Source organism: Gallus gallus, chromosome 4, assembly GCF_016699485.2.
Source record: "Gallus gallus isolate bGalGal1 chromosome 4, bGalGal1.mat.broiler.GRCg7b, whole genome shotgun sequence".
NCBI classification, from domain to species: domain Eukaryota; kingdom Metazoa; phylum Chordata; class Aves; order Galliformes; family Phasianidae; genus Gallus; species Gallus gallus.
In genome coordinates this window covers 20,903,365-20,930,496 of record NC_052535.1, presented here as the reverse complement: position 1 = coordinate 20,930,496, position 27,132 = coordinate 20,903,365, and the positions used below count along the sequence as shown (strand labels likewise).

Here is a 27,132-nt window from a genome sequence, read left to right as displayed (position 1 = left end):
CCATAGAGGACTTAGGCAGATGGATTTTATGAGTCCAGAACATTACAATTACTCCAAATTTAACACCCATTTTTGAAAATATGGGACAGAGTATAGCTACTTACAGCCTTATGAATGAATGCAATGATCCCTATGAAGGCTATTAGACGCTGAAAATATATAAACTGTAAAGCAGTGAGAAATGATATATTGCCTCTTTGCTTCAATGCTTTAGACTTTAATGAGAATTTTAATTAGCTAGCTCAAGTCATGCAGAAGGCTGTTGTAATTCTAACCAAAGCAGTTCTCTGAATTGAGGTCATTTTTGTTTGCAACCACTAGACCTTGGCGAGGAAGAAAAGAAAGGTGGAGCTCTTTTTCAGATGCATAAACTTACTGAATGATTAATGTGAATGTTCTCAAGAAGGTTCTCACAGCAACTCGTATGAAAATATTTAAAAGGATCAGAACAACAGAAAAATAAAGTAAAAGACTGACTGGAGTTGACATTACTTTCGACTACTGGAGTTGCAGTGATTAAATGAGAGCAGGGATATATAGATGAGAAGGTAACAGAGAGCAGAAAAGATACTGAAACATTTTTATGGGGACTGGCTAACAATGCTGCTTCAAGAGTAGCTATTTGCATTAGAGAAATAGGTTGTACATCGTAGCATTTTGAGAAAAGCTTTGCATACTGACGCACTGAGTAGCAGAGGAAATAAAGCCTTGAAATTGAGGAGCTGCAATGCCAATTCAGTTATGTTTCATTTGATCACTGGGGTTTTTTAATACTTTATCTCAAGAGTATAATCCTAGTATTATATAATTAGCAGCCCGAATATCCACAACTCAGTCATATACTCAGTTTGTGCAGGGCTTTGCCTACTGATTCACATCTATTTCTACGCACATTCATGTCACCACACATGAAATTCACATGTGCTAATTTAGGTTAAATCACGTTTAATCTAGGAATCTCAATGTATTTTACAAACACTTTACACCTTCACGCTGTAGTGGATGTTACGAAAGCAAACATCCTGTGCATAATTCCTTGCTGCTTTAATTTGCATATACTGTCAGCTCCTAACAACCTTCATGGAGGTTATTACATTTATTCATTAAGGTGTAGATAGTTTTTAACACTGCCAAACTGAAACAGAGACCTCGTGACCATAAATGAGAGGTAACATATAGATAACCTGCTCATGCAAATAGATGAGTGTGCTTGTGTGCCTGTACATGTAAAGACAATTGTCATGAGTTAAAAGATACATTAGCAATGTCTTGATTCACTTCATTTTATGAGAGATTCATTCAGGTTTCAATCTGCATTATTAAAATCAGAAGGAGCACTACTTAGAATATTATTCTCTAAAAGTGGAATGGGATCTTACAGACAACTACTTTTAACAGTGCTATAAAACTAACTTCATTTCAGTTACTTCCAATTTTAGATGATAAACTGGGTAAAATTTAATAGAAAATACTATTGATATTATTACAGAGTTCCTGCAGAATTGCCTGTATTTATTAAAGCACTGCAAAGAATAAGCAAGAAGTTGCCCTGCAATATCACAATTCTGGAGCTATGACAATAAGGTGATAACATAAACTTGAATGCTCTGAAGTACCCAAGGATTTGCTGTTATTTTCTATGAAACATGGACTGCATGGTGACTCTTGCCTACAGATTCCATTAATTCCTTTTGCACTGACATCTATGACTATTAGAGGAGCCCAGGGTAAACAGCTTAGATATAGATGTCTACACTGTACTAAAACAATGACAGTAAAACAAATAAAAACCACCCATGGGGACTTCAAACTAGCAGTTCAGTCCAAAAGCAACAGAACAGTGAGAAAGAAACAAGTAACAGGATATCTGGGGCAGACACTGAGCCAAAAACGACAGTGCTACTGCACAAGACACCAGGGAGACCTCAGCTAGAATGGCTTATACAGATGAAACAGTACTTAGGAAGGCTGAATTCAGACTAAAACAGGTATAGAAGAGGGCTCTTCACCATGTATGGCAGCATTGCAGTTGGAAAAGGAGAAAGGACACTCTTCATCACCAATACAGGTTAAAAAAATTAGATAAGAAAGCAGATATGAGTATTTTCCTTGGCTGGACGTAAGATTCAAGGAGAGGTAATAAAGGAAGCACTCCTTGTTGCAAGTGTAAATGGAGAGAAGCAGATGTTCAGTATTTTTCATTTTATTTAATCAATTTTAGCATAGTCAAGTATCAACAAAATATAGATCAAAGCAGCATATACAATAAAGACTCAAAAGCGTGTCTCTGTATCTCAAAGATATACAAGTGGCTGGCTTACTGCTCTGTACCAGCAATTTTTTTCCAATGATTCGCTAAACATTTTATCATCTTGTTTGCAATACTTCAGTAAAGTACAGAGGCTAATTTGAACACGTTAAGTTGTTGCAGACATTTTCTTCCTTTAATAAGCACATGGATCTTGCAGAAAAACAAACAAACAAACAAACGAAAAAAACACCCATTACTTGCTTTTGAGCCCCTGGTGCTTGACAGAAATAATAAAAACAATTATTTGTATTTGAACCTGCAGAATTTACTTATGAAAAAACATTACTCCTAATTCATCCCACTGTTTGTGGAAACTATCCATCCGGACAAAGTAATTGTAAAATCTTATCTCTTTGTGTAGTTTTACTTCCAACCTTAAAAAAAAAACAGCTGCAAAAGAACAATACAACTGATAATAATAATTACCTCTAAGCAACAAAGAACATAAGCCTTTTTACTCATAAATATATGATTCCATAAACTTTTTTTCTTCAAATGTAATCATAGAATCACAGACTGATTTTGGTAAGCAAGGACCTTAGAGGCCACTCAGTCCCAACCTCCTGTCATGGGCAAGGCTGCCCAGGGCCACATCCAGCTTTGTCTTGAACATCTCCAGGGATGGGATATCCACAGCTTCTCTGGGCAAACTATTTCAGTGCCTCACCATCCTCTGAGAAAAAAAAATTCCTCATAACATCTAATCTGAATCCCCTTCTCTTTTAGTTCAAAACCATTCCAGTGTCCTATTTACTATCTGCCCATGTGAAAAATCAGATTTGAAATGGACTTGAAAGACCTATTATGAATGTTGAAGTGCAAATACAATAAATTGGAAAATTCAAACTGGCTGTTGCAAACTAAACTAATATGCACATGTAAGAGGCTTCAAATAAGATCAATAATGAAGCTACGTTGTCTTCCTAAAAATGAATCTGAGTGTTCAGAAGCATCTTTAACTAAAGTGTTATTTAGGTCTGTGGGCATTTAAAGATATTTTTTAATAGGAAGTCTGGATCCAACAGAACACAATCACCTTCTTAGTCTACGGAAGAATCCTTTCAAAAGCTAAGAACAAATACTCGTGTAATACCTTTTTGTCCGCTTTCCATTTACAACAACAACCTCTTTTTGCCACTCTCAACATGACAGCAGCTTATCAACCTCTGTTGTCCTTTTTCTTAACAGCTTTGCCCTAGAAACACCCTGGAACCTCTTTCAAGTTCATATGTTCTGGCACACGCCACTTCCACTTCAAAAATGAATAATAAAGTTAGTGATAAATCATTAAGTATACGTGACTAAAAGAAGACAAACATTTTTAAATGTAAATTGTTATTTACTAAAATATTTGCCGAAATACAGTCTTCAACCACTGTTCTTTTATTGATAAAAACAGCCATTCAAGCATTATTATCTATGACAAATACGCTTGGTGAATTGAGCTTCCATCCAAGAAACATAATGAGATGTTTATAAAAATGTATCCCATATTACTTTCTAGAAGAAGAAACTAGTGGTTGGTGTAATTAATTAAAATTATTTTTAAAATTATCGTTAGAGATTAGATATTTGGTATCAGCCATTTTATAATACCATGTGAATAGTAAGAATCCAAACCTTCCAGCAGGCTCTTCAGCTATGTTATTTTTACTCATAGCCAGTCAAAATTCCTACACAGATTAAACGGACTGCATGTTAGTAATTATTTCAGAAATTTAAAAATACTGCTGTAGAAACAACCTAAATTGAAATTTCAAATTCCTTGGAATAATCGGAGTTAAATTTTAGATTAGCCTACTATATAAAGTCACACTAAATCTTTGATCTTGGTTTTAATGCACTCTGAATCATCACAAATGGAGGGCTATACAAGGCACAGGGACATGATACTACGATTTACCCTGCACAAGTTCACTTACCATAAATAAATAAATCAATACACTGCACTGTTCTAAAAATGTCCAGAGCCTCTCATTTGAGTACTAATAAGTCTTTAAAAAAAAAAAAAAAAAAGGTGCAAAACCTGCCTACCTACACGATCAAGTCACACATACCCCAGCCAGCAAATAGCCCAAGTATTTGCCTATTTTCTTTAGGAAGAAGACTGTATCTTGTTTGCTCCAAAGTAATTCAAAGAAAAAGACTAACAATTAAATATGCCAGTCTTACCAGGTCATTGATTTAACCAAGAAATAGTAAATTTCACAGAATAATAAACAGTTCATGTTTGCTTCTCTGCCACCCCTAGATTCTAGCTAATAGTACATGCAGCTACCCAAGTACATAACTGAGACACTGGCTGAAAACAGTGAGCTGAAGTCCTCACAAGACCTGCAAGCACTTCTCCTTTGGCACAGTTCAGCCACTTACGCATGTAGGACTGAAGGATCTGGGTCAGTAGTTCTTTCTCAGGGTCCGAGACAAATCTGCAGGTAATACCTCAAACAAGCCACCGCTTTCTTTCTTTGAGTTCTCTTTAAAAAATGCTATCCTAGAATGAGCGATTACTTATGCAAAGGAGTCTTAAGCTATTAAAAAGAAGCGTATAATTTCACAATGAAACTTCCTGCACCCTTGTTCTTCATATATATTTTTATAAGTAGAGAAGATTGAATATTGGTATTCAAAACTCCAGTAAAATCAGGTAGCTAGAACACTTAACTGCTAGATGCATATTTTTATGTCCAGCAATCAGGAAACCAGAACACAAAGACAGAAAAATTTAGACAGAAAAACCTCACAAATGCTAGACTACAGTTTTACGGAGCCAAAAAACAACCAACCAAAAAAAAAACAACAAACCCACAGTAGTTCAGTTATTAAGTTATTAATATTTTATAAATATTAATAAATATTAATAGATATTATTGAAACATTTATTTTTATCATCATAAATTATTATAATCCACATTGAATTGCTTGAAATCAGGCATCATCAGTCACATATCTCTGTTAAAAATGTAGCTGATGCAACAGAAGAACTTACAACTTTTATTAAATGCCTGGTGTTATAAAACCATTCTAACATGTAGCAATCATGTTGAGCATTCCCTAAAATGATGGCACTGTTTAATTCATAAATTGTACACTTGGCGGAGTAGTATCTAGACTGCTTCCTGAGTTGTAGTTTGAAAAAGAAAGTTTTTGCTGTCCTCTTCTTTGTTACTATCAGTGAGTCATCTAAATGTTATTTATTTCTGCAAGCTTTTATATTTGTCTGCATGTTCTGTGTATTCCTTTCTTGAGGTATACCAGCACCCAAAGAGTTAAACCAAAAACTCTGCTTTATTCCCTGCTCATTCTTCCTGACTTATCAGTTTAAGATCAACAGTTTCCTATTTTTGATATTTTGCCATGAACAGCACATGGTTTTGTACTATATACAGGCAATTTAGATTCTATAATCACGTTAACTCTGATAAAAATAGATCTCCTAATAATTCCAGAATACTAGATTGCTGTTTTTTTTTTTTAAAAACCCTGAAATTGTGAAACTACAAAAGGCAAAAATCAAAAGAAAGAATAACTTATGATTTTGCTCTTAGCTACACATTGATTCTATGTGGGGAAGGGATTATGCACCTTAAAATACAATCTAACACATTCTGAATATCTGAACTATATAACGTACCAGCACAATGCCGTTTAAGGCAGTGAAAATAGCTTCAGTGGGTATTGGATTGTTGCCATCTTCCAATACAGTGGTGTTCTCTATGACTCTGAGCTGCTTTAGTTTTTCTACCGGGCAGCCACAAATTCTTTTCTGTGTGCAGGCTCTATGATGTTTATACCAGTGGAGAATAAATACTTCTTGCATTTACCAAGCTTAAAGTTGGCTTATGAAAGCTCATGACTTGGTAGAATGATTTTGTGCATCTCACTAATCTCCAAAAGGTATGAACTCCATCTGAAATTATACCAAAGGCTGCCCCCACTGTAAGTGTTTATAAGAATAGGAAGTTGGAGCATTTGGATGTGTATGGATACATCATCTTAGCCATACCCTGACATTAAAGCTCTGAAAATCCAGTATGTATTTAAACACAAAAAAAATGCATCAAAATATGACTTCAATTTTTGTTTTGCTACATGGCTGCTCGGTGGTATGTTTCAAAATTTGCACATTACTGGCTCTTTAAAAAACTACGTGTAGAGACTGACAACACCTTCAGTGTTTCCTTTTGAAAGATGAGAAGTTCTTTTGTAAAGAGGCAGCAAAATAGTAGTTTCAATATCTTTCTGAATCTTTTTATCTTTTGCATTTATCAATACAGGCACAGTACAGTAACAAGGCTTTTGTCATCTATGCATTAAAAGGGGAATATATTTTAATTAATATTTTATAAATTATAAATATATATTTTTAAAGTAATTTGATCCAGGTCCTCTTCTCAGCATCTGTAGTATTAGTCTTCTACAATCTATTGTTCTGTAAAAGTGTATTTCTTTGTAATGTACCTTTTTTTATTTTTTTTTTTTTAATAAATACAGGTGCTTTTCTCCATTTTCAAGACTGTACTTCGGGCTATATTCCACTGAGTTGTGCTTCATAATTCAAAATGAACATAGGAAAACAGAACAAAGTTGCAATGCTATTGCCTGCAATGAAATATTTGCAATATCGAGGTTAACCTGAAGGTTATATCAAGGTACCCCTGAAACTGGGAATTTGGAAAACTGGATGATCTTTAAGGTTCCTTCCACTCCAAACCATTCTATGATTCTGTAGTTACCAGCCAGAGGCATGCAAGCTCCTTTGAATTATATGCAAGCTTCTTTGAATTATATATCAATAACACAAAAATTCTATAGGCCAAGCTGTTTCACACAGATTTCGCTGTCATGGCTTTAGAACTCTAGAATCCATTGGAACTGGTGGCATAAGCTCATTTATGAACTGTGGCAGTTTGGATTACTGCCTTAAAATCAAAAGAGATAAAGGTTATTTAGTGAGATCACGGAATGGACCAAAAAGAGTGTTAATCTACCTCAACAACTTGGACACTTATATAGTATACCAAGAAGCACAGGATAACTCACATGACTAGAATACTAATAAAAAGGAATGGCTTGTTTGAGAATGAGAGGCAAGGAATGTAGTCCTGTAATCCTGTATTTTATAGGAATGATCAAGTGTACAGACATGGTATGAGACTGTCTAAACCGGCAGCAGTACAGAAAAGCAATGCAGAACAAGTTCTGGAAGTTAGTGTGCATCTCATGACAAATGTAGTTTAACTGTGCCATGATGGTGAGAAAAAGTGTATCAAGAAAAGAAGCACTGAAAGGAATGGCACTGAGCTACACAAACCCATGTACAGTGCAGCACTCGCCTGAGGTGCAGAACATAGTCTGGCATTTCAAAATAAATGAGTCCCAACTAGAAAGGTTCTAGAGCAAAATGAGCAACAGGATTTGAGGGTAGAGAATTCAAAGGAAGCGGGATTATTTAGTTCCGCAGGAAGGAAAGCAAGGACAAATACAGCAGCCATCTTCAAATATAGAACGACAGCTAGAAAGTAAAACATGCTCATATATAAGAAGCAGACAGCAGTAAGGGATCTGGAGACAAAGCCTAGCTTCGGTTAGACAAAAAAAGCAAAAATTAAGACTGCATATGCTCTTAAATTGAACATCTGGGAAAGCTGTGAAATCACTATCCATCAGGAATTACACAGGTATATTTGATTCTGTCTTCAGGCAAGGAGGATGGACTGGATGACTGCTGAAGGGCCTTTCTTGCCCTATTTCTGTGGTGGCCGTCAGTCTCCTCTGCCTCTAGGTCCCTTAGGATGGCAATGAAATATGACATCTCTGTGCCTTACACATAATCGAAGCGAACCTGACAAGTAACATGTGTACAAGGGCAAAAGATAGAAACCTGTGCTAAGAAACACAGCAATTGATACAACCAATCTCTCCAAGCACTGTAGCATACATGTACTCCCTCCTCCCAATATCCCTAGCACTTATAAATTATCAGATAATTTAATATAACTTTTATCCAAATAGCAGTGTGATCCCATATATTCCTCGTGCAGATACTATGTAAACAAAGATTAAAAATCAGATCGGGCATTTAAAATGTGCTCTGAAACATGAAGTTTATGAAAATAATTTTTTCATTTATTTTTCCTATCCATAAAAAAGTGAACTCCAAAACCAGAGGATACTCCAAATGCTCCCCGTTATCATTTTCAATTTCTAATATAATCAAAAGGAAGCAAAAAGTAAGATGTAAAGGAAGTAACTCTGATAAAATTACAAATTTATGTTATAACAAACCATTGCAACTATTTTTTTGACTTATGCTTTTCTCTGATTACTTCCAGACTACGATTCTGCAACATTACCAAAGGTAGGTAGATTTCATCACTTGAAAACCAGAGACATACAAAAAGAATTTCACTAATCATCCACAGTCAGTTCATCCCTTATCTTTTGCCTAAATTAGAGCAATATGCATTACACAAATATAAAAGGAATGTATCTAGAATCATAGAATCATAGAATTGCTATGGTTGGAAAAGACCTTAGAGATCAACAAGTCCAACCACAACCTAACCATACTACCCTAACTCTAGCAGCCCTCCGCTAAATCATGCCCCTGAGCACCACATCCAAACGGTTTTTAAACACATTCAGGGATGGTGACTAAACCACCTCCCTGGGGAGCGTATTCCAGTGCTTAACAACCCCTTCTGTAAAGAAGTTTTTCCTGATATCCAACCTAAACTTACCCTGGTGCAACTGGAGTCCATTTTCATCTAAAGGCATGACACGGGCTCTAGCTTCTTCTGTCAAACACTATGTGAAAAATTTACTTGTTCTCTCTCAAGAAATTAAATACAAAAATAACCACAAAAAAATATAGCTTCAATTAAGTCTTCCAAAGTATGGCAAAAAAAAAAAAAAAAAAAAAAAAAAAAGGAACCCACAAACTATATACATATAATAAAAATTAAGGTTGGGCACTCTAAAGGATTTCTGTTTCAGGAATTTGCAAAATGTTCCATTTCTTGCTGAAGGTTCTTATTCACCCTATTAGAAAATACCTCATATTCAACCTATAAAAACTTATGCCTTGAACATTTGCCATTTATTTCTTTTGTGGTAATACACTCAAGAGTTACTTAAATACACTCATTTCTAATAAAATTTCTGATTGTATTACATTTTGAAAGCAATAATTGATCTCTGTAACTGCTACATAAGACAAGAAGATACAATTATCTCAGTTTTATCCAGAGGGACAGCTGAGGTAAGAAGTTTACCTTTTCACGACATCACATCTTGTGTCACTCAGACCTGGAACTAGATCACAATTCTGTTTCTCCAGCACACTGTTTAATTCTGTAACTTTTTGTAGGATTTAGTCATCTGTCCCAGAGCAACTGGCTTATCATTTTTTTGGTAGGACAAGAAGTGCTAAATCTGTACTCCCTGAGAACATGTGTATGACTACATATATGTCCCTCTAAAACATTTTAAAACTAGGAGAAAGAGACAAATCAAAAAGAAGTCAGCAGCTACTTAATATATCACATCAAAACATTTTCCTAACAAGTTGTCAGGCAAAGATTTACAGTTATACAAGAAAAACTGATGCTGTCTCTAACATTTTTTGACAGTACAGTATCTCTGCCAGACCAGCACTAATATAGAGAATGTAGAAAGTACCCCAGAGAAAACATTAAAATTGGCACAGCTGATTTTGTCAGGTTTTCTATCTCTTGTCTTTCTAGTCCAATCCCCTTGCTTCCTGTACATCCTGTCACAGTTAGAACAAATGCAAGACATACCTTTATTGTACTAGTGTGTGCACCAGGATACTCTTTTTCCTCCAGTGTTGACCAACGTTGTATAAATTTTGACACCAAAGGATCATCATAGTCAACTATCTGAAATCCTGAGACATTAGCTCCTCCAAACTGAATTTTGGATAAATCTCCATCAGTAAATCCCTGGGCACAGAAAACATTATGTCTGTTATTCCAGTAGTTCTGGCAGATCTCTCAGTAGCCTTACACATAAAAAACATTACCATATGATGTCTATTGCAAATGTGTAAGCCAAATGTTTTCTTCAAACAGGATCCAAGTTAAAATCCTGGGCTGCCAGCCAACAATCCCTCTTGTTGCTCAGTAGTCTTATACCTCCATAGAACAAGTGCTACCTTTGCCATGATAACTTTCTTAGAACAAAAACAACTGTTAATTTCAATGGGACTACTTAGATTAGAAAGTCAGTATTAGATAGGAGAGCAAATTTTAGCCTGGCTGGTTGTTTTTTAAATATATAAAATGAAAGTGGGTTACACTAAACCAGTTCATTTATGCAAATTAGATTAGGGATATCTAATTCTGTCAATCTGTATAAAGACAATATAATCTACATAAGTACTACATAAGTACTACATAAGTACTACATAAGTTTTCTTTCTGATAGAACACTTTTTGAAATCATCATCATCGTATATATATATATATATATACATATCAACATATATATATATATCATATATATATATGGCATTTAACTTCACAAATGCACAGTAAGTGAATATGGTACTAAATAGCTTTAAAATATCATGATTCAATATGCTTAAAATCTTACAGGCTTGAAAATCTTACTGTTACAAGCCAAGCAATGGCTAAAATAGCAACCACTCAACGTAATGAAATACACTAGGCAACTTTCCAAAATGCTTATTTCCTTTGAGACTAAAAATATTTATACAACGTATGCAGCACAAACACAGGGAATTTTTAAATTCTGCATGATTTTTTGCTTTTCTTGTGAACATGCAGTACCTTAACTTCTTTGCTCTAAAAAATTAGTTAACAAATATAAATATGGATCCACGTTGTTATGATTTTAAAGAGACCTTGAACTCTCAGGCCTTCCCTGCTATATAGGAACATGGATAACTTTTCAGAACACTCCTGTCTGGAGGGGAGAGGTGTTTTGATCAAAGGCTAGGAGGAGATACGGGCTATATATGAAGTGGCACAGTACAGTCATTATGTCTTCTCACCTCCTTCTAAAATAACTATGAAAAACAGAGTGTAAATCAGAGCAATTCAGGGGCTCTGCTGAAATTTTTATTAGTCAAACTGAATCAAACTCCAGGAATAAAGAGAATGAATAAATTATATAAAGGCATTCTCACCATACAACCCTCAAAGCTCTTTTCTGTAGAAGAATAACTGACATTCAAGCCCACAGACTTTGCTTTATCTGTTGTAGAAAAAAATGTATTAGATTCTCTAGCTGAAGTAAATAAGTACTGTTGACTTTAATGTCAGTAAAATGGTGATTCATCTTTAGAGAATTACAAAAAATAACCTTGACAATTTAGAAAGTTTCCTGAACCTACTCTTCCCCCTTAGGAACAGTATTAGCATACTGCCTGGTTGTTCAAGGAAATATTCTATCAAACTGATTGTCAAGCCAATCTGACAAATGAGGATGTGTGAAGCTGAGATTCAGTAGTCCAGCAGAATCAAAGCTGAGAGCTGTAATTTTTAAAAACTTCAGCAGTGAGAGACAAAACATGAGTTATCAGGACGAATGTATCAGACCACAATCTGGAAAGCTGTTTTTCTACCTATGCTGATTTTCCTACAGTATGCAGAAAAATGGATGAACCTCTACTGAAGTTACTGAGCAAATCTCAATCCCATTGACTGGAATTTAAGAGGAAGAATTTAAGCTCTGAAAAGACTCGGCCAATAAAACAAACACTATCTGAACATGCACATATATTTAGCAAGAATAAGTATATTTAGCTTTCCTTTATTTTCTAAACATTCACTGAAAACACAGTATTAGTTTATGTACCTCCATGAACAGTAAAATGTGTAGTGCAGGTATTTTAAATATTAAAACTGCTTACCAGATTTGCAATAATATAATGGTATCCTTTAACATGTTTACCAATTGTGATGACCTGTAAGAAAAAAAAAAAAACCCTCATAATAGAGAATGTTCAGCTGATAGACAGACTAAGACTTAATCACTAAACATAATATTATGTAGAAGTTAGTTACGAGCTTCATCATATGCAATAGTGAGTTTGTTCAATGCTTTACTTTTATTTTACCTCATGAAAATACTCTGTGGGTAAAAATTTGTTATACTGACTACCAAGCTCCAAAATCTGTAAGAGGACTTGAATGCTAACTACTGTGCTGCATATTAAACGTTCAGCCTCGACAGGTAGGAATGGGTATCACAGAGTAGACTGAACCAGAAGAAGCACCAGAAGAACCACTGTGACTCAGACAGACTTGTTTAGGTTCTGCTCCATTTGTAGCAGTACTGTAACATTCCATGAGCCAAAAAATTAAAATTAAAAGCATTATGACACGAATGAAAGTATCTACATTATGGGGAAATTTTAGAAGTTCAAACTGTTGTTTTTTGTCCTAAAGCTTCCTTATATTCTCTCCCAAAGCCAGCTGGTGGTTTCTCAGCTGTCTCCACTAGCAAGCATGTATCATGGATTCTTCTCCCATATAATCCCAATTAAGACTACATCTTCGTGGGGAAGTTTGCATTTTGAAGCAGAACACTTCTCCAGAGAAAGGATATGGGAGAAAAGAGGTCTCTAGAGATTTCTTCAATCTTTTGAACAATGACAACAACAGGAGAGAACAACTATTCCAAGGAAGCTGGTGAACTCAAAGTATTTTTCAGCTTCAACTTACATAAATGGTTGGAATCTGGCAAAGAAGCTGTTGCACAAGAGGGAAAAAAAAGAATGAAGGAACAATTTTGCAAACACATTGTGTGTCAGTACAGTGATCCAAGGACCACAAAGCATTACTGGGACACAGCTTATGAAGACAGTGAGATAAACAAAAATACTGAAGAAGGTTTGTTCAAGGATAAAAAGCAAGGAAGCAAGCAAAGAATTTGCAGCTCAATGTATCAAGAAAGCATATAATACTCCAATATTCAGGAAAAAGACTGGTCAACAGAAAGCCCACAGTGTGCTTCTCTGTGAAAGTACTAGGGAAAAAGAAAAGGGATTTCTGATACAAAGGCTGAAGGCACACTCAAGAAAAAACTTTTGCTGAGGTGTGGGTTTTGGTTGTTTTGAGTTGTTGGTTTGGGTTTTTTTGGCTGGAATTGAAAGAGTTTTTTAACAAATAAATCTGCTACTAAAGTAGAACCCAATGTACCTAATTGGCAATTAGAAAAGAAATCAGAATCAAAGAAACTCACAGGCCAAAGAAACTTACATACTCCTTTCTTAGGATGATTATTCATTTTAGGTGGGGGAGAAAATTAACAGAAAAACAGTCATTTTAGCATTTATTTCAGACTACTTGAGAAAATCAAGGTGGGTTTACCTTATTATGTAAGGGAAGGAAGTCATAGGAGCAAAAGAGTAGGGATAATGAACTCCAGAAAACAGATCAAACACGAGAAGATGGTAGGGTATCTTTCAAAGAGAATCTCAAGGCTAAACCCATGAGACAGCTGACACTTAGCAGTTTAAGAGACTATGTTCTAACAGCATAGCAAAAAACTATTTTGATGTGAATAAATGATTGGAATTACAATGACCTATGTGGCTGATCTACAACTATTTAACACTCTTCAGTGACTTAGAAAATCAGATAAGCAGAAACAAGAGTTTATCCATCCATATGCTTTTAGAAGTGACACAAGTCTGTGAGAATAAAGTGAGAAAATCTAAATCTCAACAAAGGTACGACCTGTCAATGTGCAACAAGGGTATGAAAAATAGAGATGCACTCAAAATACAACCCAAAAGAAAATAACAGGTATATTACCAAACATAGACAAAGCTAGTAAAAATGCACGGTAACTAAAGTGATGGTTCCTGTCATTAAAAAGCAGTACAAAGTAAAACTGAAAAAAATTAGTCTTCATATCAGAGAAGAGATTAAAATAAGATATCTGATTTTATAGAATCTAGAGGATATTAAGATGATAAACAGTCAGTATACTCTTGTCAAAATCAAAATATGTCAAAGCAATTTCTTTCCTTTCTCTGATATGATATTATCCGTTAGGGAGGCTGAGGAAACAGCGGGTGCAACATGTCCAGTCTAATAAGGCTTTCATTCTGCTTGACATTATTATAAGCTCTTACGGAAACGTGGACGAAAGACAGTATAAGGTGAGCAAACAACTGTTTGACAAGCAGTAAGCAGTGTTTCTCTCAAGCATTGCTCTGTTCAGTATACATATTAATGACATGAATTTTATCGGTATTTTTTCAACCAGTAAACTTAATGACAAACCAAAAATATGATTATAAAACAGTGCAGATGGTGACAGAGAGAAGTTGTGAATGCTCTGAAGGACAGGACCAAATCAAAATTAATCCTGAAAATTACAGAAATAGTTTCTGGGTACAAATTCAAAATAAAAACACACAAATAGAGTGCACTCAGTTTGCATGCCCAAACACAATGCCACAATGCTCACTGCCTGAGCCTCTCCAAGATATAATCATCTTCACAGTGAAGACTAAAATAACAAACCCTCCAAAAAAGCTTCAGACTAAACCCAACCAAACGCAACTAAAGCTAGCTAATATATTCCTACAGATGGTGCGCTGTCTCACATGGTCAAGCTTTAATCAGTACAGAATTGTTCTTACAGTCTTCTACTGTTCTCTGTATGCACGAAAACAGTAAACAAGATAAAAAGACAGCACTGAAAAGATCCACCTGGACCCACCTAGACGACTAGAACTGAAGAGGCGGATTTGGAGGCAATATAAGAATTTGAATCAGAGCATTGTGATGCTGTTGTAAAAAGAAAATTACAAAAACAAAAGAAATAATTTTGATAAACAACATACAGGGGGATAGGGAGATGACATATTTCTGCTCTGCTGAAAGTTCAAGAAACCCTTACTATGGAAGACAGCATCCAAACCTGGTTAGCACATCATGAGATAGTAACAAAATGAAGAGAGAAACTAAAACAAGGAACTGTGAGGAACACTGAATGAAAAAGATAAGCTGCTGATACAGTCCTCCAAGATGTGTAAGATTTTTTGAAAGAAAAAAAAAAAAAAGAATTAGAAATCACTTTCTAGGTACACAGTGAACTAACCCCTAGACTTATATAACTATTTGTAGTGCAGCATTTATAATAGGGTAGGAAGTACATATAATGTAGTCTAATACCTAGACAGATTGCAAAATAGCCTTAATGAGATTTTTTTTTAATAATCAGGATAGAAAGCCGTACAGGATGATCCAGACAGAATTATCCTGCCTTTGAACAGAGGGAGCAATTATAGGATTTGCACGTTCTCTTTCTGTCTAATGTATATGTGGTTCTCAACAGGAATCTGTCACTTCCAAAAGATGGATAATGACCACAAAAACAGGATCAACAGAAATGAACTCATTATGCTTTTTACAGAATATAAATAATTGCCATAAATGAAAAACAAGGAATAGCAAACCTGATCAACAATGTCGTTGACTTTATCACGCTCACAGTCCAAAATCACTCTCCTTTCCTTTTTCACTTCTAGATCTTGAAATAGAGAACGGTAGGTTTCATCTTTTCTGTCATTGTTAATATTTCCTACATTGATAGCAGTCACTTGCCACTTCTTTTCAGCTGCAGAATCCAGCACAGCTTGCAATGTTGATAACCCTAGTGATGTGCAGGAGAAAGCAGAAGATATAGCTGACAAAGCTTCAGCAATAACAAGCTTCTGGAAGATGATTTATGAGATTACTTATTTAAGATTACACCATTACTTGTTTGAACTGTCACACATAGTTAGGAATCAGAAATGAAGATATGCATAAGTCCAACATTCTTATTGTGTGAAACTTCTATTTAAACCACTAGAAGGGATCAGAACAGAGCCTTATAGGGACAATATTTTGGTTTTACTTCAACTTTTTTTCAGAAGGGAATTTTGCCAATTCACTGATTCACTGCTGGAATCCTATACGCTCAGAATAAGGTCTTCCAGGAGAAAAAATGATCCAATTACAGAAAAAAGATCAGCCCTTTATTACTAAATTCTATTTAACTGTTACTGCACTCAATACTTGAGCAGTAATCTATTCAAATCCTGATCTCACTGAGGCCTGTGGCAAAATTCTCATGTTCTAGAGTGATGAGAAGTTATTATTTCTGTTGCAAATACTCATAACCCAGATAACTGAGCTATTAATTCTGCAGACCACAATCAGGGATTGATAATGAAAGAAAATTTGATTATATATATTTTTTTCATATGTAGATTAGTAGGCCCAGCATTAACACCTATGAGCTGTCTGTAGATTTTTACTGCTATTTTAGTATTTTGGCATATTTCTGCCAGGAAGCTATAATGTCTGCACAGTTTCAACTGCCTACAAAACACTGTAAAATCAGTGAAGATTTCACTTGACTCATTTTTCCTTTTTGAAGATTAAATAACGGAGAACAGAAACATACATTTGTATGCAAAGAAATGAAACGGCATGTAAAAGGAAGCTTCAAGTATAACTCATGAGAAATGATAAGAGATTATGAACATAACTGTAGAAAGAAATTACTAAGAATCAATTTACCTCAAAGTTTGTAAACACATATTTACATTAGTCAGTTTTAGCTATTCAGCTTCCTAAGCGAGAGTACTAATAATGTACAGCAATATATATAAGACTGGTCATCAGCAAAGGAAGAAAATGGCAGGTTTCCAAAAACATAATTTCAATGATATGTCAGATAGTTCTGGCTTTCCATACTGACTTTAAAAAAGACTGATCGGAAGTTCTATGTGTGATGCAATGAGTATTTTAGAATAATAGACCAAGGGCACACACAAACTATTTATAACCCAGAAAAAGAAAAAGATAATTAACATAAGTAAACTAAAAGACGTAAAGAGTATCTTAAAATATAATTATAATAATTTATATTTATAATTATAAAATATAATTATAAACTATTCAAAGTAATTCCATACTACAAAAAAACATTCTTAATGGCAATTTTTTACTTTCATTCCTTTTTAATTCTTTTGGAAGATCATGCAAGACAAGGAAACAATTTCTGCGTTTTCAGATTGTTCGTTTTTTTTGTTCCCGGGAATATAAAACCCACATTCAATTTTGGTTTTAGATTTATGGTTTTACTTCTTAAAATGAGTATTAAGACTGAATTACTGTGGAAGCTTTTTGTTCCAACTTCACAAGGAAATGTCAAGGCATTTTCCAGATGAAATGACAACTTCTTTATTATTATGCAACTCTGTGATATTAGAAGTATTCACGTGCAGTACACTCAGTTGCTGAATAACACTTCCTAACATCAAGAGCAAGTATTATAAAAGGGAAATCTTATTCTGAGAAGTACAAGTATAGTTCATCTTGGAAAAATATACTTTGGATGAAGCTAGCAATGAAAATTTCAACGCATAACAAGTAGGGAAAAAAAGAGGAAGGGAAATTAAACTAACTTTCAGAAACAAATGCTTTTGCAGGTTCCTAAAAAAATAAAGTTCTAGCATGTGCGAACATAATTGTGTAGTGTGCTATTTCCTATGGGCCTAGTTTAAACAAGAGACATGTTTCAAAATCTCTTTTCACTTCAAATAAGCTAAATTTTATAATTCTTCATTATGAAGTGTACTGTTTGCTTAGCTTTATTTGCACATTTGGCAACGTAAAATCTTTATTAGCAATACAATAGTGAAGACCCTACCAAGGATCTGACAATATTTCAGTGCATATTATTAGTATAGTATGCATTCTGTTCCTGTGTTTAACACCTTTGCTTTTTCTACACATCTGAAATTTTAAAAAAGTAATTATAATAAAAAGATTCTAAAAATTAACAAGACAAATTGGATCAGGTCAAGACATTGAATACAATCTGAATCACTGTTTCAGATCTGATTTGGTAGATTTTATTTTTTCAAACATGTCCTTGTAAGTACCCTTGGTACCAAACAGAATATCAGGCATAGATTAATTTAATGAGGGCACTTAATGTTACTACTATCAATTATAAGGAGTTTCTATATTTTTTCTTCAGATCTTCCATTTTTTCTAGAGACTCCTTTTTTTTTTTTTTTTTTTTGGAGTACCCTCTGCAGTGAGTGGATTTCTTGCTTTTTAGAGGTGAGAGATCTGTCATCCTCAAACAATTTAGTTTATTCTGATAGCAACAACACAATAGAAAATGAAAAAAAATCATTTGCAGCAATGCTTTTGAGGAATTGTCTGTACAGGGTAAAGGGAGTAAAAATCTGCAGAGGACAAAATTCTAACTCCAGTTGCTGGCTGTGACTGCATGAGTATTTCTGTTTGGGAACTTCATGTACCTGAACCACTTAGAGTTAAGATGACACAGACTGTTAATTCTGTGAGTTCTGAAAGGGAGGAATGAAAAGAGGCTGACTAAATTAGCAGTTCTGTTACAAAGAGAATTTTGTATTCATGTCATTACTTTCTCCAAACTGTACTGCTTAGTACTGGCATCACAAAGAAAGCAAGGAGGATAAAGTGTAAGCTACATTATATGACATCAAGTGCCACATTAAACTAGTAATAGCTTGGGCATGCGTACACTGAATGGCTTCGCTTCTTACAGACAGGAATGAGATGTGAAATTGTCCTGCACTTCATTCAGTCAGCCTCTAACCACAGAGGAGCTGTAAAAATAGCAATAAATGATTCTTTTGGAATAAGTCATTAAACTAATTCCTATTAGCTTCCATGGGCAGTAAGTCTTTTCCATCTCATTCCTGAAGGCGGAAGTATCTAAAATTATATGTAATTCCTTAAGTATACATTACATTAATGCTTAAAAAAAAGTGTTTGGAGGAAGTGTGAACCCTGTCTATTCAGGGTCTAATGGCATCAGAAGTGCTGTCTACTTGCTGCTTGACTCTGCAGGATAAGCTTAGAGCAGGCAGTGGGAGCACCTATTTCACTCAGCATAAAGGCAGGAATTTCATGCCTTGGAGCTCATTATCACTGGGGTGCCTTGCCTTAATTAAAACAAATACGTAAGAGAGGCATAACCAAAAGGCGACTACAAACAAAAGTTCAATGTTGTTAGTCCTGGCCATTCGGCCAATGTAGCAACAAGGTGTTTTTCACTGTTTCCTACATATAAACCACATGCAGGTCATGAACCACACACTGCTAGCTGATTGGAAGAGTATTAGCTAAGCAACTAGTTTCACATCTGTCCTTTCTAAAATGGCAGTGATTGTTTCAGATTCTAATGTGATCATTTGAAAAGGATCTGCAACAGAAATGAGTTTAGGGTTCATCACCCCACATGACATTACTGCTGAAGGCTACATGTCAGCTCCGGTTTTTCTTACTTTAGGGCTTAGAACAGTGACAGTGAACTATTTTGAGGTAGTCCCTTCAGCTTCTGAACAACTTTTAACATTTAAAAGAGCATCAGAAGGCAGAGAATTTAACATTACTCCATTACTCAATAAACTGGTGTGTTTAATATTAAATTAACCACCCTACAATCTTACAAAAGTGCCATCTTACAATTTAATGTGGATTTAACACTGATTAATGGCCATGCAGATAAGCCACAAGATGGCCTTCTTTAAAGGAAGACAAGAAACTGAGAATAGAAAGAAGTTGGTCAAGGACTACTAGGTGAGGAGAGCTTGAAAACAGAATGATGACAAGGGAATTCCACAAAGAACAGTCAGAACAAAATATTCTGTATGTTATTTCTCCAAAAATTGATATACCTTAATTTGTAAGTAATTTTTCATAGTTTATAAATTGTTATGCCACAATTATTACACCCATAAGAGGGCACTGCACTTGTGGAGGCTTTACCCCAGAGTAAGTTACATACAAGCAGTGGATTTAGGATCATCAATTAAAAAAAAATAATAAACAGCAGGAAAGAACTTAAGTATTGTCAATGGTAGCTTCCAAAGGAGCACAGACTGCATCCAAGGTTCTTGTTTGTCTTGTGCTTAGCTGATTTCGTATGTTGTGTGGAGTAAATCTGTGCTAGCAGACATTCTTTAACTCTACTGAAATACAGCTGAAGCATAACTCAGAGCAGGTGGTATCTTCAGGTCTCCAATAACTGGACAGCTACCTTCTGGAGCACAAAGTTTGTTAGGGTAAACTCTAGCAATCAGCTATAGTTGCAGCATGAAAAACAGCCATTTGGTGAAAGAATTAGCTTACTGATGTTTGTGTTTGACTCAAATTTTAAATGGCTGGCATGCAACTCAAAAGCTGCGTGTGGATAATGTGTACCATTACATGAAGAAATATCTTAGCATTTTTATGTGTACTTTTTAATCCTTAGATGATTATTTAAAAAGACAAAAACTCATAGAAACTGTTTCACAGCAAGCAAATAATCTCAAAACTTATCAGAACATGCTTGAAACTCTGCTAATGCACACTATAATTTCATTCTCATTTAAACTATTTTCACGTCCTAAGAAGTCATTTCAAAATTAAATTTTTTTTGCTGTATTCCTCCCTTCATTTTCTAAGGCAAATTCAGCTGTTCAGCAAGAGACAACTAGCAAACAGCATACAGACAAAAACTGGATCTCACCTCTGTCGCTGTCATATAAATATGCAAACTTGGTCCACTGATAGTATTCAATCAAACTAAGGAGAGCTCCCTTGAGGTCAGGTCTCATCTGAATGACAAATGGGTGTGTTCCATCTGTCGGGAAGCTCGGAGTTATGAAGGAGACATGAAGAGTCCCACAGAAGGATGTTATGGTGTTTACAGACTTCTTATCATAGAATCCAAAAATAGCAAAGACTCCTCTTGAAAACTGGGAGCAGACTAGGAGGGAAAAAGAAAAGCAGTTAGGTGGGATTTTTTTTTTTTCCAGAAATGCACTGAGAATTCTATCATGTATATATATCTTAGAAATAATGAAGTTGTCTAATTTCACAATGGGAGAGAACAGTAATGCTGTGTTATGGAGATAATTATGTGTTAGCATTATTAATCAGTAATAAAAAGCTTCTAGTAAAAACATCAACAAACATCAAAGGTGTGGCTTGCAGCCTAATTAATTCAGAAATTAAATAAACCAAGTTATTCTTAAATTCAACGTACACTGTAAAGAATAGTGGTATATAAACATTGGTGGCAGCTACAATTTATAAAATGAGTAATTGTGACCACACATACCATCAAAGGAAGCAGATAACTTTTTTGTCATGTTAAAAATAAATTGCTTCTGAGATCAAGACTCCTTGAGCTTTTTGTATAATTCTTTATATTTCCCCAAATTAAAAACAAAACAAAACAAAACAAAACAAAAAAACCCAACAACTTTAAAGCCAGAACTAGAAGCAAATCTCTTAGCTGCAGAAAATAAGTTGATTTGCTTTGAACTCCTGAGTTTCAGGTATTACTTTAATTCTCTGCGTATTCAGACTCAGCAAAAGCTGGTCTTCCTGGATGACACTTGCAGTCATGCTGCAGAAAGAATAATCTCAGATGTAAATAATATGCTCATTATTCAATTTTTATCACTTGAGACAATTGAAGCCAACTGATGAACACTGCTGATAAATGCAGACTGTAGAGAAGATCTAGTTCTTCTGGGTCGTCCTGTTCTTTGATATTGCAAGTTATATTAGCACCTAGGTTTTAAAAACAGGACAGAGTAAGGAAAAATTCCTCCCTGATTAGTTCTGAGATATCACCTACATATTCTTCAGTTTTCACACTGTCACCTTGAACAAGAGACAAATCCTTTTAGACAAAGCACCTAGCCAGCCTCACTGCAAACCCTACTGCACCTGACCTGCTCACAGGTATAAATCATTACATAGCTGAGTCTAACTTTTCCTGGATATTTAGAGCACTAATCCTTGAACACAATTCACATACGAGGGCAGAAACAAACTGACTTATTTTTGAAATTTCTCATATTTGAATACTAATACATTATTTTCTCTTTTAAAGTTATCACATACTTATTGGGGAAAAAAGAAAAAAAAGAGGCCCTTTATTCGTGTTATTTATTTATATTTACTTTGCATGGCTTTTCCTGTCTATCAGAGAATCACAGAATAACCTGAAGGTAAGGGATCCATAAGGATCAATGAGTCCAACTCCTGGCTCCACATAGGACCACCCAAAAGTCATATCATATGACTGAGAGTGTTGTCCAGACACATCTTAAACCTGGCAAGTGCAGATCTCAAACCATAACTATTTCTATACCTCAATTGAAAGTATATAAACAGCCTGTGTGAAAATCTGGGTCCAACAACTTCAACACTTCTGTTAACTTTAAATAGGTCAGAATTTCACCTCAGGTGAAAGGATACAAATGACTAAAAAACAACCTATGACTAATACCCCTGTACAAAAGGATGCTGCACAGTCTTCCAGGACAAGAGTACAAGACCTCGTCTATTAGAAACACAATATTTATGAGTGCTACTCTGAAAGTAATGCCTCCTATTTTATTACGTTGGCCAGCAATGTTAGAGACAGATGTTGGTGGTATGCCAGTAGAGGCTGAACCTTCCCACCAATATTCCATAACATTTTGTTATCATGTGACAGATGGCGGCAGAGAAGCAGTCTGACAGAATGGTGGCTGACATGGAAGTATGTATGAAGCCAAACTGTGCAACTGAATTCCTCTGTGCAGAAAACATTGCACATGCTCACACTGATGCTTGCTGAATATCGATGGAAACCAAATAGTGAATGTCGGCACAATGAGGCGGTGTGTGATATGATTCAGCAGTAGCAACAGTGGGTCACCTCCTCTGGTGCAGACTTACAAGCACATCCTGCAGGCTCTAGTTCGTGGCTGGTAAAAATGCACAGCTAACTGTGGTATGCTAAAAAGCAGTGCTTTGTGGCTGAGAATTTGCCCTGTCAAATGGTATCAGAGAATCACAGAACTGTAGGGGCTGGAAGGGACCTCTAGAGATCATCAAGTCCAACTCCCCTGCAAGGCAGGCCCTCTACAGCAGACTACACAGGTAGGCGTCCAGGAAGGTCTTGAATATCTCCAGAGAAGAATCCACAACCTCCCTGGGCAGCCTGTTCCAGTGCTCTGTCATCCATACTGTGAAGAAGTTCCTTCACATATTGGTGCAGAACTTCCTATGCTCAAGTTTATGGCCGTTTCTCCCTGTCCTGTCCCCACAGACCGCTGAAAAGAGGTTGGCCACGCACACTTAAGATATTTATAAACTTTAATAAGATCACCTCTGAGTCTTCTATTCTCAAGGCTGAACAGACCCAGTTTGCTCAGCCTTTCCTCATAAGAGAGGTGCTCCAGGCCCTTTATCATCTTTGTGGCCCTCCACTGGATTCTTTCTAGGAGATCCTTGCCATTTTTATACTGGGGAGCCGGGGAGCCCAGAACTGGATACAGCTCTCAGTGAAGCCTGACCAAGGCAGATCTGAGGGGGAGGATCACCTCCCTTGCCCTGCTGGCCACACTCCTTTTAATACACACCAGGATCCTATTGGCCTTCTTGGCCACCAGGGCACACTGCTGGCTCACGGCCAACCTGTTGTTCACTAAGACCCCTGTGTCCTTCTCCACAGAGCTCCTCTCCAGCAGATCATTCCCCAAGCTGTACTGACACTTGCAGTTATTCCTTCCCAGGTGCATGACTCTACGCTTACTTTTTTTAAATCTCATCTGGTTTCTTAAATTATTAAGTTATTAATAATAAATAAATTAAATTATTATTGTGCTCTTTGTACCTGATGTAGTTTCCACAGTAATAAATAGGAGGTGTTACCATTGGAGGGACCTATATATCTCAAGTATATTAGGGGTATAACACTGCTCAAGTTGAAAAAGTCTTCTGAAGAGGGCTGTGAATTTTCTAAACAGCTTTTCTGCTTAAGTTACCTGCTAATACCACCAGACTGTGCTTGAATAATGAAGGAGCTGTGTACCCATCCAGGGGGAAACGTGCAACCAGCCTACTCTCTTCAGAAAAGACCTGGGAGTTTACCACTCACAATCCTTACATTCAGAAAATTATCCATCCATAATTGTGCGCATCATCTGAGAAAGCTGAGTGACATCCTCTCGATCTCTCCCACACCAAACCAGGGCTGAGCACAAGGCACATCCTGTGGCTGAGGAAGTGAAGTGATATAGCATCTCTATATGCTTACAGCAGTTTACAAGCTGAACTCCACAAACACTCAATCCCCACAATTACCAATATAAAAGCATAAACACTGTGTATTTCTCAAATGATTAAGAAACTTGCAACAAAGATATAAAATCATTTAATTCAAACAGGAGTGTCCAAATGTTAGAGCAAAACTCTAAGTATGGACATAATGCACACTAGCAGATATTAAGCTACTTGGGTTACCAGAAATTTAGGATAAACTTCAAAAGCTTATCAGCAGTGATCAGTGTTATGGCTGAACACTGAAATACCTCAGCTCTATGCTTGTATGTGTGAAATTCCTATTAAAAATGAGTAGGAGGGCACCTGTGCAACATAATAAAAACCTGCTAAAAAATTATTTAGACTGTCACAAGGTAAATGCTTCCAACTGTTTTATTCTTATTCTCTGAGGGCAGGAGGGAAGAGAAGGGGGAATATTTTTAAGTACACAATGGTGATCCAGGGGACAATGCAGAGTGTAGATCTTTCTGGCAGGATTCTCACACTAGACCAAGTCTACAGCCATGTTGTTATTGCTGGAATGTGTTAGTTTTTTTAACAACTAATCACATGCTATTCATGATTATGAGAGTTAAAAAAAAAAAAAAAAAAGGTGATAAGGACTTAGAAGTCACTGAAACATGAAAGACAGATTTTATTAAATACATCAGAAACAACTGCCAGGATTTATTTCTCTCAAGCTCTTCTATACAAAGCATTTCTGTTTAGGTTTATGTTCCTCCCAGAAGTAGTCACTGGCCTACAGAGCAACAAGAGGACAAGAATAAGATATGCTAATTTTCTCATCATTTTTCTAGACAGACTTGCTTAGACTGATAAACAATGGGGGATACCAAGAAACAGGGTAAATTAAAGGTATCTGAGAAATAGCTATAACAAAACCTTCCTGGAATTGTTAAGAACTCTACATTTTATATTTGAATTATTCTTGTTCATCTAACTAAGAGGCGAGTATGTGTTTTGCTCTTGTTTTCCTGAACACTGAAGATTTGTCCTAATCTTTTTTTTCCAAACACTAAGGCCTTGATTCATTCAACACACACACACACACACACAATCTTACATCTGCAATGAGAAATAGATGTCTTGTCAAAGGAAGAAAAAAACTACCTGCTCAGTTATTTACCTTTCCATTGATACCTATACATGTTTCTGCTTTTTACCGTCACATACTCATAGCTTATTTTATTTATACCTTCTCCATTACATTAGCCTCTTTTGTCGATTAAATTCTACAGAGATTTTCAAGGCCAGATTGAATGGGATCCTGGGCACCCTGATCTAGGGTTGGCAAACCTGTCCACAGCAGCAGCTTTGAACTGGACAGTCTTCAAGGCCCTTCCAACTGAAGCCATTCTATGATTATGTGATGATTAAAACAAATGTCTCTTAGTACCTGTATGAGGATATGATAAAGTAAAAAATGACTTAAGATTCTTCTGTTACAAGAATTCCTTTTATTTGTAAATATGAGAGTTTTGATACTCTATTTCTGTCCAAAGGTAAAAAATTTTAATTAATAAGAAGCTATCCACCCTCCAAAGCTTGTATTTTAAATGTTGTTGGCATTACCATTGCTTTACACGTTATTTTGTTGTAGTAAATTGTTTTGCTACAATGCTAACAGAATGGCTTCAATATTGACATGGGGAAATAAGCCTTTAGTGCATATTATTTAACCACATCCAAACATTCTCTTATACATAAGAGAAAGAAACTACAGCACCAGTGTGAAGAAACAGACAGGCACAGCCTCTGCAAAGGGACACAAAAGAAAGAAATTCTTCCTGGTCTGTAAAGCTGATAGGTGTGTCAGAAGCAGCCAGGAACAAAACACAGAAATCAAATGCCCAGTTGTTGATTTCAGCCTCTGAGAGGTGACATTAAGAACAAACAGACGGCAGAAAGGAACCACAAACAATATACTGAACAATAGTAGCAAAAATAATAAATAAACAAGCACCACAGCTGCCAAGAGAATTCACATATGATTGAAACCACATCAGAAAATCATTATGAGAATAAAAAAGCATGGAATGCTTCCAAAACTACTGAGAAAAAATGTAGCACAGTAGAAAGTATATTGCATGCATTTTCACAAACAACAGAATTCTTTTGTATTGGTTTTCTGTATTGCCTCTGTGGTCAGTTTTACCCATTCAGATTATACTGCCACGTTATAGATGTGAGGGATAAATTGCTTCTCAGGAAGATAAGACAAAAGGCCAAAGCTTCATGCTAGGACTCACTAAAACACAGAAAAAAAACCCCAACAAATACAGTCTGGTATTTTAAAGTCCGAAGGTATCTTTTAGCAAAACTGAGAGGCAAATCAATGCCAATTAAAACATCAATGGTAATATGAACTGAAAATATGCTGCATTTCAGAAAGACAAAGGAACAGAGAAGTCTTTACATCCCTTTTTGCTATTTTTAACCCCAGCACCAGTTAATGTGGATTTTTATCTTATTCCTAAGCATTTACGAAAATCTGCATGTATGGAATTATCGTCATTCAATACTGATCCGAACTATGTATCCAACCTTTGTAGGTTGCATGTGTATACACACACATACACTGTTTATAAACAAATGAAACAACTAGACTCACTTGGACAGATGAATATCAAATACTGAGAATGCATACAA

General features: G+C 35.7%; 1 protein-coding gene across 7 annotated transcripts in view; it reads right to left on the bottom strand.

Annotated features, from left to right (window-relative positions):
* GRIA2 (glutamate ionotropic receptor AMPA type subunit 2) overlaps positions 1–27,132 on the bottom strand; it is a 94,762-nt gene that overhangs the window by 32,146 nt on the left and 35,484 nt on the right. For all 7 annotated transcript variants that reach the window (XR_005859118.2, XR_003074714.3, NM_001111014.3 and 4 more), the window contains exons 3-6: positions 20,885–21,124; positions 15,777–15,973; positions 12,213–12,266; positions 10,117–10,278 (exon numbers count right to left, since the gene is read on the bottom strand). Coding sequence is in view for 5 of the 7 variants with exons in the window: in NM_001111014.3 (NP_001104484.2) it covers positions 10,117–10,278; positions 12,213–12,266; positions 15,777–15,973; positions 20,885–21,124 (653 nt within the window). In the remaining 2 variants the exon portion in view is untranslated. The remainder of the gene's footprint in view (positions 1–10,116; positions 10,279–12,212; positions 12,267–15,776; positions 15,974–20,884; positions 21,125–27,132) is intronic.